A 17,690-nucleotide genomic window follows, 5' to 3' on the forward strand; every position below is an offset into this window, starting at 1 on the left:
AGGAGAGGGGGGGTGGTACTGCAAAGGAGTACTGTGCAGATATATCTTTTTTATTATTAATGTCTTAAGCACCAACAATTATAAAAAAAAAACAACATAATAATTAATGGCAGTATGAACAATCTATTATCGGAAACAGACAATACCTGTAAGCTGGAAGTACAGTATTGAAAAAAAAAACAATTTCATAGAAGGGGTTGAGCAGCAATACATCTATCTTTAGTGACTTAAAAAATAAGCAAACCTTTTAAAATCATTTTCTTTTAGTTACAAGACTGCTATATTACACATATTATGAGTGTGTAACCATGTAGCTTGATCCCATTCATAGATGCTGTTTTTTTTATTCATCTATCTTATATTCAGCATACTAGTTGCAAAAGGTACCAAATTGTAGACAATGTAAAAATGTAACGAATGTATGAGAAACAGAGCTTCTTAATGCAATGAGAGAATATTTCCTTTGTAGAGAATGCATTTGTTTAAGGACTGCATTGAGCTCCTCTGATGAATAGTCATGTGCAATGCTGAAAGAATTCCCATGACAAACACTGCTGTTAGCCTTTTCAGGAAACTGACAAGATTTAGTGAGGATGCCTTGTATTCTCTGGCAAAGTGGTCTTCAGTGCACCTCCAGTGCATGATGACAGCAAGGTTTTGCAATGTCTGCAGTATCTCATTAATGACAGGCTCTCTGGGGATAGTACCTTGGAAACAATACGGAAGAATACTAGGCATTCTAAAATATTAATTTCAAAAGGTATCAATGTACATTTACACACCTATACATGTTAGGGTGTAACATAGTTACAAAAAAAAATAGTTCCTGTATACCATATCTTTCAAACCTATAGAAACTGTTAATTATTGAATAATTTAGGGAGCACAGAAAATAAACTTTAAATTTAGTTTGAGTATTCCGGGGACAAGTTTATGGCCCAGATATTCAAAGCGATGTGCAATCCCCTCGCAAAAATTTGTGCTTTTGACCAAAAATTGATATTTTCCAACATGGCACAAAACAGTTGCGCGAAGTTGGGAAATAGCAGTTTTTTGCTCAATTCGCAAATGTATTTGTGTGTTGCAAAACCACCTGTGCATTCATTACCAATATAGCAGAAATGCACAACAGCTACGCTTGAATGTGCAGAATTGGAATACTACATAACAACAGACTGTTAACAATACCCTGCCAAGCAGCTATTATAGGTGTACAGTACATACCAATATTCCTCAGATGAGTCTACATTCAAATGTAACCATTGAATGCAGAATCACAGTTCAACACGGTAGCATTGGCCCCCCCGAAGTTGCTTGCCCACCCCCACAAATATGTAAATAAGCTACTAAATGGAGAAATTAAACAATGGACCATGTGATAGTGTAGGCTATTCAACATATAACTTAAATAAAAATATATTGTAGCAACTTGCTAACTGGATAAGTGTCAGCATGAAAGAGACAGACACAATATTGCTGTATGTGTCTATTAAAGCTTTCCTGCATTATTCAGGTAGTTGTTTAGTATCTGCCGTCTCGGTCTATGTTACACACCGACAGTATGCACTGTGATACCGTGCTGTACTCGTGATTCTGTTTTGGGAGTTATTCTTTCAGCACCAAGAAAGCGTGCTTGGGAGAGTGATTAGTTTTCTTTCGGTCCGAAATAACGATCATGATTGCAGCTTCCCTGTTTATTTTTTAAACATGTATTAACACTAGTGATGCTGATTTCACAATCGTTCTTTTGAATATAATCACTATATAGATGTGGATGGAACCTTGTATGATCGCTGGGTGTTTTCCATTGTTGTAGTACCTCGGAAAGCGCCTGCATTTCACTTCAGTGATTGGGTGAGTGAGTGCTGGAGTGATGTTTGCGGAGTTAAGGCTTGCTTTCTAAAGGTGTTATTGTGTGCCTCACAAAATTGGTTTTGTGCTTGGCGCATACTTTTGAACATAGCAGGATCTCGCAAATTGTTGGCTACTCCTGCCAAATTGTGCTATGCATACATTATATTTGTGCACAGCGCAAAACGGATTGTGGCACGCAAAAAGAAGTTTCGAATATGGCACTGTAACAGGGCAAGGAGCCCTGTACATGAATTTTGTTTATTTTTAAAACAGGGTTTCCCCCTCCGCCCCTGTGCAGTTTATTTTGTATTTGTGGTTTATTATTATTATGATTATTGTTATGATTTATTATTGTATTTATATGATGGCAAAGCGCCGTCGGTATTGTTTTTGTATTGATTTATTGTTTTGTAAATATGACGGCGTATCTGTGCGTTTTGTTTGTTATTGTTTTATTTAAAATGTGTTCTGGCAGAGGCGAGAGTGGGTACTCGTCCTCTGCCAGGAATAATTAAAAAACCTTGTGCAGAAGGTGGCCATCTCCCGAATTAAGTGATTCATTTGTTGCTAAATCGGGAGATGGTCACCTGTATATAAACCTGCAGCTCTCTACCCTCAGGGTGGGTGTTTGAGAGGAGGAACAAGAGAGCAAGGAGCGAGCGAGAGAGAAAACCAAACTTAAAAAAATTTTAAGACAGGAACAGTGACAGCAATTGCCCAGCCTGACCTGTGTTTTGTTTTGTTTGTGTTTGAGACTTGTTTTGTTTAAATATTTATTTTCGCTCTGTGAGCAAGTGTCTTTTTTGTTTAAACCTTTTATTTATTTTTGTTATTTAAAACTAAAACGGCGCAAGTGCCTTTGCACCGTATCTGCAGCGCCTGTGTTTCTTCCTGCAGTCTGGCCTGACGTCACCACTCGACCATCCTGTCACAGGCACATTTTGCGCATAACGGCCATTTGCGACACGCATAACCCTCTGTGAGGTGTGCAAACCTTTTGAATATCTGGGCCTATATCTATATAAAACTCTATTTAACAGAAGTCTATGCTACCTGCTTTGAAGAGCATGGTTTGATAATTTATATGAAATTTATTTTACGCAGAGGGCATACATTTCAAAGTAAAACTCATTTCAGCTTAATAGAAAAAAGGGGTAATTTTTCTGGTTTCCCACTATATGAATTAGTCCACAAAAAAAAAAAAAAAAAAAATCACAGAATTCAGTTGTATACCATCTATGAAGCTAGTGTTTTGAAGCGTTTGGTCTTTCGCATCTGCTAACTGGAAGTCACATGAACCCAAAATGACAGCCACCCTAGATCACTGGTTAAGTGAAGATGTTTATCTGAGTAGTTTCAATAACACAGAAGATATGAAGTTTCTACAGTATATCTGGAATGGATTAGTGACATCAGCAGTTTCAGTAGTGACAACAGCAAATGTGTAAGTTCATTAAAGCTCTCCTCAAAGTGATGGGAATATCTGTTTAAAAAATTATTATTACTAGAAATTGAAATAAAGTTTTAACTGATCATTTTGTCTTACGAGTTTTACCTTATAAAATATTGTACTGAGTGCTTTTTGAAATTATAAATAGATATTTGAAATACATCCCTAAAGATGTACAGTAAACAGCATGAAAGGCAAGCAAATTTTTCCTATAGCTACTTTTATCTGAACTTAAACAGTAGGCTAAAAATACAGTACAGAGACATGCAATTTAACGATATTCCAGGGAGAAAATATGCACCAGGAGCAGGTAGCAACAGAAGCCCACGTTGAAGCGGATGGTTCGCGCCAACCAAACGTTTTGTTATAAAATATGTTGCTAAATTAAATCTGGAGCCAGCAATTAGGTCCATACCACATCCGTTCTCAACAGGTGAAGGTTTCCGTGTTTATTTTCCAGTGGTACACACTCAGACGAGGCTTGCTACTGGTTTGACATTAACGAAACTTACTTTATTCATTTTGAACAGTGTAAAAAAAACCAAAAAAACAAAGCAGAATAAAAATAAAATAAATACTTCATTCACACATACTTTTTAAAATAACATTATGCAAAATAATTTACATCTATAAAAGATTAGAGGTTTTTTTTCCCCATCTACTGATTTTGTTTAATTTAAATTTTTTTTTTTTTTTAAATAGATACACAATATTAACTTTACCTATCGGATAAAACCATTATATACAGCGTATACTTTTATACAACCTTATTGTTTTAGTTTTACAAATCTTGATTGTTTAGCTGCTCACACTGATGAAACTAACTTCACTGTGATTAAAACCTTAAACAAGAGTCAATAACAGATTACATTTTACTTTTTTGCCTCAATTCATTAGAGGAACACCACCATTGTGAAGAAAATAAATAAAATAATATATGTATGTTTAAAAGGTAACATTCTTATTCCCCACCACGTATATACATTACTGTACTGTACTGTACAACGGTCCACTGAAAGAGCAGTGACCTAGAATCTGACATCCTCAAGCACTTGTGCAACAGATATTTATACTGAGTTTCATCACACTAACGAGTGCTTCCCAAGGTACAGGTAGCAGTTAAGTTTTTTTTTTAGTATAATCAGACTGTTCTATGGGATAGTGATGTAAATATAATTAGATTTAATATGTTTATATTAAAAACATCAATTAAAATGAAATACAGTAGAAGCCTGGTCATCCAAACAGCTTAGGGGACATAGAAATAGTTTGCATGAATGAATATTCGAATGAACGCAAGTTTACAAAAAAACAGAAATACATGTACATACAGTATATTGTACTCTAAAAGTTTATTTATACATTAGCATTATTCTCAAGCCCCAAACACCCTGTTTCCTTAGTGTTACACTGAAGCATTTTCTGACTCAACGGTTCTAACTCTGTTGTATCTGCGCCGAGTTTTTCCCCTGCTAAGCAAAGCTGCCCGATGCCGTGTCTTTAGAAAATCTGCACAGCCATCCATCACTAGCTTTAAAACATGTCCTCTGGATGTAGTTGACTATTGAATAACAATGCTTTATCTTGAAGTGCTGGTCCTGAAATCGGAGAGCCCTTTTCCCTTTCTTGCATGAACCACATGTGCATGCTTTTTCTCTTGCATTGTCTTGACAGAGTCACATAGTTCTCTCAGTGCTGTGGTGGCGATTGATTCCATGGTACTCGACAATTTCTCAAGCTTTTGTTTTCCAATTTTTGTGTCAGTAATGGTGTGGGAAAGTCAACCATACTCCTTAGCAAGTTGAAAAGCCTTTTCCAACCGTTCAATAATTTTTTTGCTAGAGTAAGTACTGCCCTTTTTCGTTTGTCAACCATTTAGAATTTGTCGGGGACGTGCTTGCAGTGCGGTTAATAAGGCGATTCGGATCAAAGGGGTTCGAAGTAACAGGCTTCTACTGTATATTTTAATGTTGGCATTTTCTATTGATCGATTAATCTTCCGCTCTACGACCGATTAATCTATTAATCACACTTTTTAATCTGACATTCTTTTGAGCTGGACTGCCCGTTTGCATTTCCTTTAGCCAAATGCCATGTCTAAAATAAAATGATTAAAAATACATCAAGAGCATACAGTATATATTACTGTAAGTGATCAGCTTCACTACAACCTAGAACACTAATTAACAGACACTTTTTTTTCAGTAACGTACTAGTGGGAGGAGACTTGGTGAACGCAGTAGCTAACTACATTGAGAGTAGCAACTTCTTGCACTATAATATTATGAAAAGCAGGAAAAAAGGAGGACCAAGTTTTTGTACAGTAGTTCAAATTAACATTACATCAGAGCCATTCTGAAGATCTGCAAACATCGTAAAAGGTTAAAGTAAAATAAAAATAGCATTTTAATATATTTGATCAAATCAGTGTATTTGCAGTTAACACCTATATAAAGAGAAAAAAATAAAATAAAAATGCTTTTTTTAATACATATTTGTTCCCCTCCCAAAAACCATTTGAAGTTTCTTTCTCTCAAATCCCTTACCAAAAAAAAAGAATAAGCTATGAATTGTAACAATAATCCCAGCCTGCTGTACACCACCCTACAATAAGGGAAGGGTGTGTTGCTGTTCATCATCGGTTGTGGGGAAAGCGTTAGCCCTAAGTACGTCCATGCAGTTCACTAAAATAAGCGCTCCTGTGAGCTGTCTCCATTGCCTGGTGATGGGGCTTTTCATTTTGTCTAATGCCAAGTGAAGATCCTGCAACATATCCCTGTATCCATCTCCATAATGTGCGCTCCATGTATACATAAAGTCGTAAGCAGGTTTCCACATTGCCTACGAAGAAAAGAAGAATACAAACAGTAAGGCATCTGAAATCTATTCATTTTTTTTAAAGAAAAGGCAGTGCAACAGCACTATTAAATGACTGGGTTAGATCAAAATAACAGCCTTGCAGGGATGGTAAAACGATTGATAGAAAAATAAAAAGAGCTCTACCCCCGTTTCAATTGTCAAGCAAATTTTGCCAAGCCATTGCTGTTCTTAATGCATGCAACAAATTGAACAGATTCAGACTACGTACATAAAGGGGCAGACTAACCTCAGTGCCAACTTCTCCATTCTTTCCCTGGTGAGGTGCTTCGTAACCATCAATCTGAGCTTTTGTTAGTCTTGCTGCTTTTTCAGCAAGCTCCCTCCATCGGATTCCAAGCTCTACAGCAGTTGTCAGGATGACTGTGTTTTGAGTAAGACGCGCAACAAGTCCTTGACAATCTATCTTCAAAAGTGCCTATAAAAGACACAACACAAAGTAATGTTTTGTAATGTAATATTGCTTGCAGATGTATGAACTGTCACATATTTCATAACAAAAAATACTAATATTTATGCACAGAGAAAACAAATAAGGACAGGAAACAAATATGGAGATGTAATGTGATTTTCTGGAGAAGTAAAGCACAAGACTGTATCCAGTACCATTGTCCCTCACCTCCCTCTCCAAATCTTAAAGTTTGATTAACATTTTTCAGTATTGTACATTTAATTTGTGGCAAAATTGTGACATTATGTATGTATTAAGGTACTATGACACTTCAGTTGAATTTTGAGTCTTCAGAAAAAACAACATATTAAACATGAGCTACAGTACTTACAGTTAAAAGCTCATGCTGGAATTTCCTATTGCTTTTATCTGAATGACAGTCTTCTTTCAACTTCTCTAGAACGCAAGCCACTTTGTCTGCTTCACTTTGTGCCCGAGTTCTGCCAATGTCATCAAGCGACAAACAAGGGTACCCGAGTGCTTCAGCAAAGGCCTTCCAACTGGGGATTTGTTCAGTAGACAGCGACTGAATTGTAGAGTACATATACGTCAGCTTCTTAAATGGAAGTACGATTTGATCAAGGAGAACTTTGGTGCCGAGTGTCACATCAGTAAAGTCAATGACTTGATCTGTCGAAATTACCCTGACATTTTTACAATGCACTAGGCCAACCTTCCCTCGCAGAAACCCAATGTACCACTCTTTCACTTTGGCTACTCCTATTGCTTTCACCTTTTCTAATCCAAGAAGTGCAATTGTATCTCCTTTGAAATACTCCAATAGGTATTCAATCTTTGGCTGCCTAAGCACAGATTTCAAGGCAACCCCATAGCGCGATATCTTAACTGCCCTATCCTGAAACTTGGGGCATTTTAAAACTGTTGTCTCAGGTATAGGAGCAGATCGTCCAACCTCCTTTCGTCTCTGGTGGTATTTGTCAGCAGATTTTGGTGCAGCACCAGGGGTTTTTACACTGAACTGCGCCAACACTTCATGGTTTAAATCTTTAACTTGGATTGCCAGGTTAAAGGAGCCATGTTCTCCTGTGCCAGCCATAGACAACGGAAACTGGGGACGAAGTACTCTTCCCATTTTTAACTGCACAAGTTTTATCTGTTTAATTTGCTCCGTGGCTTTTACTTCAAATTTAGAATCAAGCGGGAAAGCTTCAATCTGCAGATCTTGGAGTTTTTGAAGATGGAACTGATTCTTCCCCCAAAGCTGCAGCACAACTGGTGGCAAATTTTTGTGAGCCTTTTTCATGTCTGAGACAGCAAGTTGTTCCGGTGTTTGATTATGACTGAAAACTGCGCATACTGCTGTAAAAGATGGGTGGATGTGCTTTGGACCATAAACTCCAATTGTGATTTGTTTAGAGATGTAATCCCAAACCGACGAAGCTGGAGGCTGAAGGCATGTTGCTTTTGCTGCTGCAATAATATACATACATGGGCTTAATGTTTCCAACTTCACTTGCAATGTGTCTTTATAAATGTAACAGTTCTGCATTTTTTCATAGGGTCCTTCTTTTTTCTGGCCACACAGACAGACAATGTCAGTCATGACTTGGCTCATTGGGTCATTCCTGATCTCAGCAGCAATTTTCATCTCTAATGAAATGCATTCCTTTGTGCTGAGGTTGCTAACTCTGACTTCCAAAAGCGGGCTCACTGTTGTTGAATAATCATTGTTTAGTCCTTGAGGTGGGTCAAGAACAGCCTTTAAGGCAAGTTCCTGAATTTCTCCTGGTGCAACGTGGCCTTGAGGTATATGGGCGCTGATATCAGAGTCAGGTAACTGTACAGACCCTCCATTATAGCCAACTTTACAGACTACATGTGTCTCTGCAGCCTGGGTCTGAGCCCAACCAGGGCTCTGACTTATCACTCCCAAATCAAGGCATGATCTAGTGAGCTGCCTGTGACTCAGCCACGCCATTTTGTATGCTTCTTTGTCATTCTGAAGCCACTCAAAATCTGGAGTCAAAAACTGGCTTGCAGCAATGTTGCTTTGTTTAGGGGGTTCTTTTTCGTTTCGGATATCCAAGAGATCAGAAGTGCTTTTGCACCTTCCGGACTTTGAGTTGGCTGTTTGAAAATTCAGCAGATAATTGACATCCATTTCATCAGATGAAGAGCCGATTGACTCTGTTTTGTCATCACCAAATATTGCAGAGGGATCCTCTTTCAATATAGACACGTGTGCATTTGCTTTCTCATTTTCATTTGTATGGACAATATCATCCAGGAACGGATTTGAGCCTGAGAGTCCATGCCAAAATGGGTTGGAGCTCTGAGTGGCAGGCTTATCATCGGCCTTTAAAATAAGCCAGTCTAAATTATTTCCTGCCTGAGACCCATCAACATTACTTCCTGTGGAGAAAAAGTGTATGTTTAAAGAATACTACTTCACTGATTACATCAAGTGAAAGATTAATATAAACAATGTATATTAATGAATGTACATATATATATATATATATATATATATAACGTTCCGGAATATATGAATGAGATATTGAAGAGTCATGATAGGTTCTATTTGTATTTAAAGCCTTTTCTGATGTCACCTTTTCATCTTTTGATTGATTATTCTACGATTCTTCCTAACGGCACTCAAAACAGAGATTTTATTTTACCGATTCGACACCTATCATTATTTATCCATTACGTAACTACAGAACAAGTCATTACTGATTACCCTATTGACTGGGAATTTTGACTATTTTTCAGAATTGTTACCTGCAGGGAGTAGATTGTAGAATTTTTGTGAAAAGGAAAATACAGTACACCAGTAATGTTAGACTTCAGAGCTTTTAATTTATCCTCTAACCTCAAGGAATACTGCTATAGACTTTTTAACAGGAACTATGTCATATGAGACTTCAATTAGTTTGTATTGGGGTTTTAATTAAATGAAAGTCCATGCAATAGTTAAGAGAATATACCTTTCAAAATGTTGTTGTTGAAGGGTCCTTCATCATCCAAATCAATCAATGTCCCTTCAGATATGGTCCGAGCCAAACCTTCAGTGCGAAATGAATGTGTTCTAACAGCTGCCATTGTTACACCTGTAAAATTAACATGCAGTACTGTGACATGCTGCCAGGCACTTCAGTACTCCACAGCATTGTAGGTCTGTGAGTGCTTGTATGTAGTTTGTCTTACCTGCCAATCTGCTGGTAATACATATTAGATATTCTGAATTTTTTTCAGAGGTGCCCTCAAGATGGCTTTATTTGTGCTTCACAATAACCAAAAACCTTTTATCAGAAATCAGAATGCAGAACAAGCACATTCACATTTTATGCTACTTTAAGGTGTCCATCAAGAGATGATGGAATTTTACGCAGATACACAAATCGTCTGAATCCAGACATTTTAGTTTAGTATCATTTTCTGTACAACAGAATTGATCATACCAGTAAATGTTTAAAACATATGACTCGTCTCCAGACACTGCTCAGTTTGAATACCTGCTATTACTAGGCGAGAAATATGTTAGGACCCCAACCTGAAAATATGCCCCCATCTAGATTGGGTCGACCATATCGGGTTGGGGTTAATTAAAAAGCTACAACCTCACAGTCCGTGCCGGTCTTCCAATTAAAGCTACAGTACCACATTAGCTGCACAGTACATAACAGAGTACCATCATTTTTGCTGAATTCAGAATAAAATAACACATCAAATAGCAACTTAAATATTGTACTTGTTTAATTCTAACAAATAGTAACATTAATAAAATAATCGGAATAGTGCAACTGGTCCAGAATGCTGCTGCTGCAAGAATACTGACAAGTACAAAACAAACTGACTATATTACATTGTCTTGGAAACATTGCATTGAATACCTTCAACTATCGGGTTATTTTTAAGATTCTTCTGATGACCTTCAAGGCTGTGTGGGGAACTGGCCCTAAATATTTATCGGCCTTGCCGCATCCCTACATGTCAGCTACGCTGTTCAAGCTCAGAGCTGCTGGCTGTTCCCTTGACCAGGTTGTTCCCTTGACCAAGTGTGTCACTCTGGGAGGTCGGAGTTTCTCCACTAGTGCTCCTAAACTTTGGAACTCACTGCCACTAGTTGTTAGAGGCTCTCATTCTCTTGCGAAATGTCAAACACTCCTAAAAACAGATTTGTTTTTCCTAGCTTTTGGTAATAGGGAGTTTTTTTTTTTATGTAAATCATATTGTAATGTTTGTAAACATGTTTGTACTGTAGTTATGACATTGTACTTTGTAATACATTTTTTCCCTGTAAAGCGCTTTGGGAAGGCATTGCCATGAAAGGTGCTATATAAAAATACATTAATTGATTGATTGAGTCATTGAAATATTGTAACCTGGCCAAAACAATAGAAAATACATTCCAACGATATGCTCCAACTGTTGGAATGTACTTTCTATTGTTTTGGCCAGGTTACAATATTTCAATCAATCAATCAATGTATTCTTATATAGCGCCGTACTTGTTAGTCTTCTTGCAGCAACAGCACTTTGGACCAGTTGCACTATTCAGGTTATTTTATTAATGTTATTTGTTAGAATTAAACAAATGTAGAATATTTAGGTTGCTATTTGATGTGTTATTTTATTCTGAATACAGTACAAATGATGGTACTCTGTTGTGTACTGCGCCGCTAAAGTGGTACTGTAGCTTTCATTGGAAGACCGGCGCGCACTGTGACCTTGCTGCTCACTGCTTGTGTTTTCGGATCACATTCTGCAGATCGGGTTCAGGTTAAGCAAATTTTCTGCATTGCAATTGGGTCATCTGCAAGACAACCCCACCATGAACACGAATTAACCCCAACCCGATCTGGTCGACTCGATCTAGATAGTGGCGTATTTCGGATTGGGATCTTAACATATAGCACAGGGCAGCAGTGTGGAGTAGTGGTTAGGGCTCTGGACTCTTGACCGGAGGATCGTGGGTTCAATTCCCAGTGGGGACACTGCTGCTGTACCCTTGAGCAAGGTACTTTACCTAGATTGCTCCAGTAAAAACCCAACTGTATAAATGGGTAATTGTATGTAAAAATAATGTGATATCTTGTAACAATTGTAAGTCGCCCTGGATAAGGGCGTCAGCTAAGAAATAAATAATAATAATAATAATAATATACATTAGGGCTGTCAAGCAATTAAAAATAATTAATTGTGATTAATCTTGTGATTAAAAACATTTATCTTGGTTAATCTCAGTTTTAATCATATATTAAATTGATACAATTACTACATGCAACTAATTTCAAATTAATTTTATTACTTATTAATATTATTATCCTTAACTGTAAAGAAAATTTAACCAGGAAATGTACCCATTGAGACAGTCACCACAATTTACCTGGGGCAATAATTTAGAAATTACAAATACAACCAACACAATAAAATGTGCGGTTCAAGCTTGATCAGCAGCACACAGAGATCAGAAAACAGAATAAGTACCTATTTTTAAATAGACTGAAATAAATTAGTTTTTTTTAAAAATAAAATTATAAATATGTAGCTACAGTAAGCCCTTCTTGGAAATTAACTGTTAATTGTGAAGAGAACATAAAAAAAAACTGTCATCATATCCAAAAACTGCAAACTAACAAGAAAAATTGGAAGGCTTTACATACTACGCACAAAAAAACCAGCCTACTCCTTTAAAAAATAAAGTGTCTTATATGATCATTCTTAGCTTAATTCATGGGCTTGCGGAGATCCTGAATTCCTGTCGAAACTGGTGGGTTTAATTTGTTGTTGTACTGTTGCTGTCTGTAGCAGAAGAGCTGCTAGTGTATTTAGAGAAGTGAAAGCATGTTCAGCACACAGCAGACTAGATGTACTTGTGTGTGAGAGTACATCTAGTCTGCGGTGTCAGAACATAAAAACTTCCATTCATTTTTAGTGCTTTAATACCATTACGTGGTTCAGTGACTAACTTTCTATTTAAACAATAACTGCACTCAGGCACTCAATCCAATGCTGCCACGGCCGGGATTGAACTACAGTGTGCTGAAAGGCTCAAGACACAGCAATGAGATTAATGTGCGTTAATTAATCTCCAGGTATCAGTATTCAGTGGTTGACATCCCCAAGCAACATTACTACTCAAGCCGCTCCATCGTACAGCTACAGCCACAAGTTTTGCATCACCCTATAAAGTCGAATGAAACCTGCTCAATAATGTTACAGTAACATATTGAATTACGTACTGCTTTGTAGTTTTCCCATACACTTAATGAAAAACTGACAAAAATGGAAAAAGTGACATCTAACATGAAATACTGTACTACTATTATGGCTTCCAGTAGACTTTTTTCATTTTGTAGTTTTTTGATTACATGGTAAAAGTTCTAAATTATGTTCATATGTTGTTGTTTTTTTTTAAATTATGTCTCAATTCTAAAATTCTAGGTGATGCAGAGCTTTTGGCCACAGCTGGAGAACATTTTTTTTTTTTCCACCATAACTAAAGGTCATTACGTGGGTGTAACTTACAATGACATTCAATACTGTACTGTGGCTGAAAGTGAGAAGTGAGGAAAAAAGTGATTTGTTTCCATTCATACTTAGAATAACAGGTTAAGGTTGGGTCTATATATTTCACCAATCTACGTCATGATGACATGATGGTATGACAGCTTTTAATACTCAGAATGTATGCTCTTGAAAATGTTATTTTACATAAATGAAAAACAAGTTACTTCACTTAACATTATTAAGGGACAAAATAACAATTTTGTAATACTGCCCTCTATGATCATTTTATTATTATTATTATTATTATTATTATTATTATTATGGTGGCAGTATTCAGTCTTAAGAATTGGTTGCTAAATGTTTTTAACACCCGGTTTGGATCACTGATGGTAATAAAGTCAAAATTATGGTCACAACTTGTGATGCTTTTAAAATACAATATACCAGGTTTTAAAAACTAGTTCACATCCTAGCTTTTATTCTGTGTCTTTTGAAAATAACCCTGTTCGTATTTTATCTTCAGATATTATAGGGATTCATTTTAACTGGGTCAGCATGTGTTTACACTTGCCCATAGTTTTATCTGATTGAATATCAAGGTCAAACATATCGATTAATGTAGCTACCTTTATAGGAGTTTCCCGTAGTACATTTGCATGGCTATTTTACTGTTCGATTGCCAAGTCTTTGGTAAACTTTGCTAAATCACGGTACATTACATTTTTAAAACTCAATTTACAATGCTTATGTAATAAAAACAAAGTACATCTACAGTATAACATACATAACCCCATGAACACATCTACGTCTGACATATATATATATCAATGCCTTTGGTGTTATCCCCAGATTCTGTTATTGTCAATTTACTGTGCTTATCAGTGTCTTTGCCATCACATTCCAATTGGTTGAGCTAGATGTAAAATGTGTGACTATCCCCGTCTAGACAGTTCACACTACAGTAGAGTAAGGTCTACAGTAGAACCTTTAATGATAATCTTTGCTTCATGTATCATCATGTAGAACTACAGCGACCCACATGTGTGTTAGTGTCAAGAACCACTGAGACACATTGGAAAGTAATGGCTACATAATGATTTAGCAAAGCTGCCCTTGTGCTACCATAAATTCAATACTTCAAAACTGACCACATCATTATAAAAATGCTCCCCATGAAAACACAGCAAATACCAAAATCTATCCTTGGGTGAAGAATCACTAGTTAACATGTAACTAACTTAAATGATAAAAAAAAAAAAAAAAAAAAAAATAGGTAAACTGTGTCTAAACCTTTGTTTATTTTTTGGAGAAAGGCTTTTTTAACTGTCTCACCAGAATTTGCATGGCCGTTTCAAAAATTGACAAATGAAAAAGTGTTGTGTGATATGTGGGATTAATAATAATAATAATAATAATAATAATATATATGTAAAAATAAACACAGAATCAACACAGCAGCTATTGAGCCTATTTAAAAGTTTTAGACACTAAAAAGTAAATAAACCAGATGCTTTAGAGCTAGCCAGAATCTTATGGGACAGATAAAATGGCAAGCATTCTGAAATGCCTTGCTTAAACAGTACCCAACTTCCTGAAAATGTTGTGTAGCGTTATAAATATATACATATATATATATACATATATATATATATATATACATATATATATATATATATATATATATATATATATATATATATATATATATATATATATATATATATATTAAAAATCTACTTGCGACTTTGTTATGTGGAATGTAATAAACGAGAACCAAAACGGCGAGTTTGTTCCCCCTTCACTGTAAAACGCCATTTCCATGTTTTTTTTTATTTGACTTGTTTAAAGTTAGATTTCAGTTTTCGGTTGCTTGTTCACCTAGAAAAAGGCACAAGTAAACCTCATGTTATTACTTTATGAAAACGTATCGATGGCCACTGTTTACTGTGAAGAAACGGCAATGGCAAGGAATGAAAAAAATAAAAATAAATAAATAAATAAAATGCGTTGTCAAGTTTATGTACTATTTATTTCGGGAATAAACAAAACAATGTTTAACTTGAACTGCTATTTGGCATCCTTTGTTTTGTATTTAATTCACTGGGGTAAAGTAAGGCCTACACAACTTATTCTTTACTCCTTGGATATTTTTCTATTTTAACGTGTTTAAGGTATATCTGTAAAATAAAGGTACACACACAGGGCCAGGGCCACGCCCCTGCCGCTAGGCTGTCTGCCTGCGTTCAGAGCAATATATATATGGCTTTTGTTACTTTTTGAAAAACGAACGAATATCCGAATTAATATTTAAATTATGAGCGACTATCCAAACATGAAAATCCTGTGTATATATGACACGAATATTATATATATATATATATATATATATATATATATATATATATATATATATATATATATATATATATGACATTATACAATATAGGCCTAATATAATAATAATATAATATAATAAATATATACAATATATTTCACATATGCAGCTTTTTATTTGGCCCCTTTATTACATAAGATAACACGAATACATATATACAACAGTTACTGAAACAATGTCCTGGAATTCTGCAACGTGGTAGTCAAATAATACATGTTTTGAAACATGCTGTATTTATGCAAAGGAAAAACAAAGTTTCTGTGTATACATTTGTGTTTAATTAATGGAGCTATCTGTAATGGGGTTTGCCACACCACTGCACAAGAACAGGTCACTCTTGTTTGAGTGTGCCTGCACTGTTTAAACAGATAAGATAAACATGGAGATGGTTATTTTCACAGTTCTTCGTAATCTATAAAACAAATTATTGTTTGTATCCTACAACAAGGTACCGACTTGACACCCGTGTAAGCTTAAAAAAGTGTGTATTCTTTATTCCCACTGTGTTATTGTCGATACCATACCGAAAAGTAAACAAGTACGTCACATACATATACATTTTACAGCACAAACTGCTGTACCTGTTGTAGGGTTATATACTCGTACTGTACACTATAGCGACACTTTGTTTGGGTCTGAGAAGCCACCAGCCAAAAAAAAAAGTTTCAAAAGTGTTATGTAAAGTAAGACTCACGATATCACTGAACGTTTTCCGCAAGTGCACTGACCTTTGAATCACCTCTGTCTAGGTATATTTTTTTCAGTTTTAAGACAATGCTTTGCAAACGTTTCTACATCATATACCATTTATCTCACAATACTGCTTACTTACAAAACAACGATTGTATAGTATTTTCTAGAATAATACAATTAAAACAAACCGCTTTCGCCGTGCACATTTTCTGTACTGTGCTATATCAAAAAGAATAACGCAAAAGACTCACCACATCCACAACCCACACAAAATGTTCTTTGAGAAAATCGCTGTGCATTTTCAGCCAATACTGTATTTGAAATAACTTCCTCTTGTATCTACAAGGAGTGTCAGGTAGCAAACACACCTTGCAACTTGATCCATTCAGCACACAGAAGCTACTTGAGAAATGTCAGTGGAGCACTCTGGGACTAATAGTTTTGCAAAACATTAGCGCTTAGTTTCGGTTCGTGCAACGGCTCACAGCACAACTACAATACCCATAACACCACGTCGTGTTACATACCTGGTGGTTCCAACACCTGAAACCCACAGGGAGAAGAACTAGTTTCGGTGAACGTCACAGACTGGACGAGAAGTTTTTTTTTTTGTCTTACTTGCTTGCTTATTAAATATACCACACAAATAAACAATACATGTATGGCTATGTGCAGTGCCATTTAAAATAGCAGCAATACAATTTATTATGTATTAGCAGACGCCCTTATCCAGAGCGACTTACAATTGTTATAAGATATCGCAGTATACATTATACAGATATCACATTATTTATTTATTTTTTTACATACAATTACCCATTTATACAGTTGGGTTTTTATTGGAGCAATCTAGGTAAAGTACCTTGCTGAAGGGTACAGCAGCAGTGTCCCCCACCTGGGATTAAACCCACAACCCACCAATCAAGAGTCCAGAGCCCTAACCACTACTCCACACTGCTGCCTTAGAAATAACACATTTGTAAGAGTACTGTACTGTATTATTATCTTGTACTGTGTAGGTTTGCCAGTAGGATATCTTCAAGATTTAGAATATAAACAGGGCACTACATATTTTCATTGAAGTGGGTACTATTATTGCCCATATTGTCTTAGAAAATTGCAGTTCAAACTATTACCCCAGTTTATAGACAACATGCTATCAAATGAGCACTTTAAGAGACTTCTACATTTAATATGACCCTAACCCTAACCCATTAACCCTTAGGATCCTAGACCATGTATTGTGCATTCTACACCAATACCAACTTATTATTATTTTTAGCCTGAAAACATATTGGGATGTTCTATAATTCCGAATAATTGGACTTTGTACTTTGTAAGTGGAAAATAAAACACTTTCAGTGAGATGTTCAGTTCACACCACTTGTGTCCATTGGGAATTCATTACACTTGCCCTTTAGTTCAAGCGGGTATGTTACAACTGCTAACCTCCTATCTCTAACATATGAATCTGCCTTTAATCAAGAGAGCTGTCA

The 17,690-nt window shown here is 36.0% G+C and overlaps 1 protein-coding gene across 1 annotated transcript; it reads right to left on the reverse strand.

Moving 5' to 3' along the window:
* Window positions 1–3,795: 3,795 nt before the first annotated feature.
* Window positions 3,796–16,627, reverse strand: LOC117399480 (metastasis-associated in colon cancer protein 1-like). The gene is made up of 5 exons (XM_033998692.3): window positions 16,446–16,627; window positions 9,581–9,703; window positions 6,964–9,005; window positions 6,411–6,599; window positions 3,796–6,145 (listed from the first exon to the last, which is right to left on the reverse strand). Exons 2-5 carry the CDS (start codon window positions 9,693–9,695, stop codon window positions 5,909–5,911), a joined length of 2,583 nt encoding a protein of 860 aa, XP_033854583.1. The 5' UTR covers window positions 9,696–9,703; window positions 16,446–16,627; the 3' UTR covers window positions 3,796–5,908.
* Between the last annotated feature and the right edge of the window lie 1,063 nt (window positions 16,628–17,690).

This window comes from Acipenser ruthenus, chromosome 4, assembly GCF_902713425.1.
Source record: "Acipenser ruthenus chromosome 4, fAciRut3.2 maternal haplotype, whole genome shotgun sequence".
NCBI lineage: Eukaryota > Metazoa > Chordata > Actinopteri > Acipenseriformes > Acipenseridae > Acipenser > Acipenser ruthenus.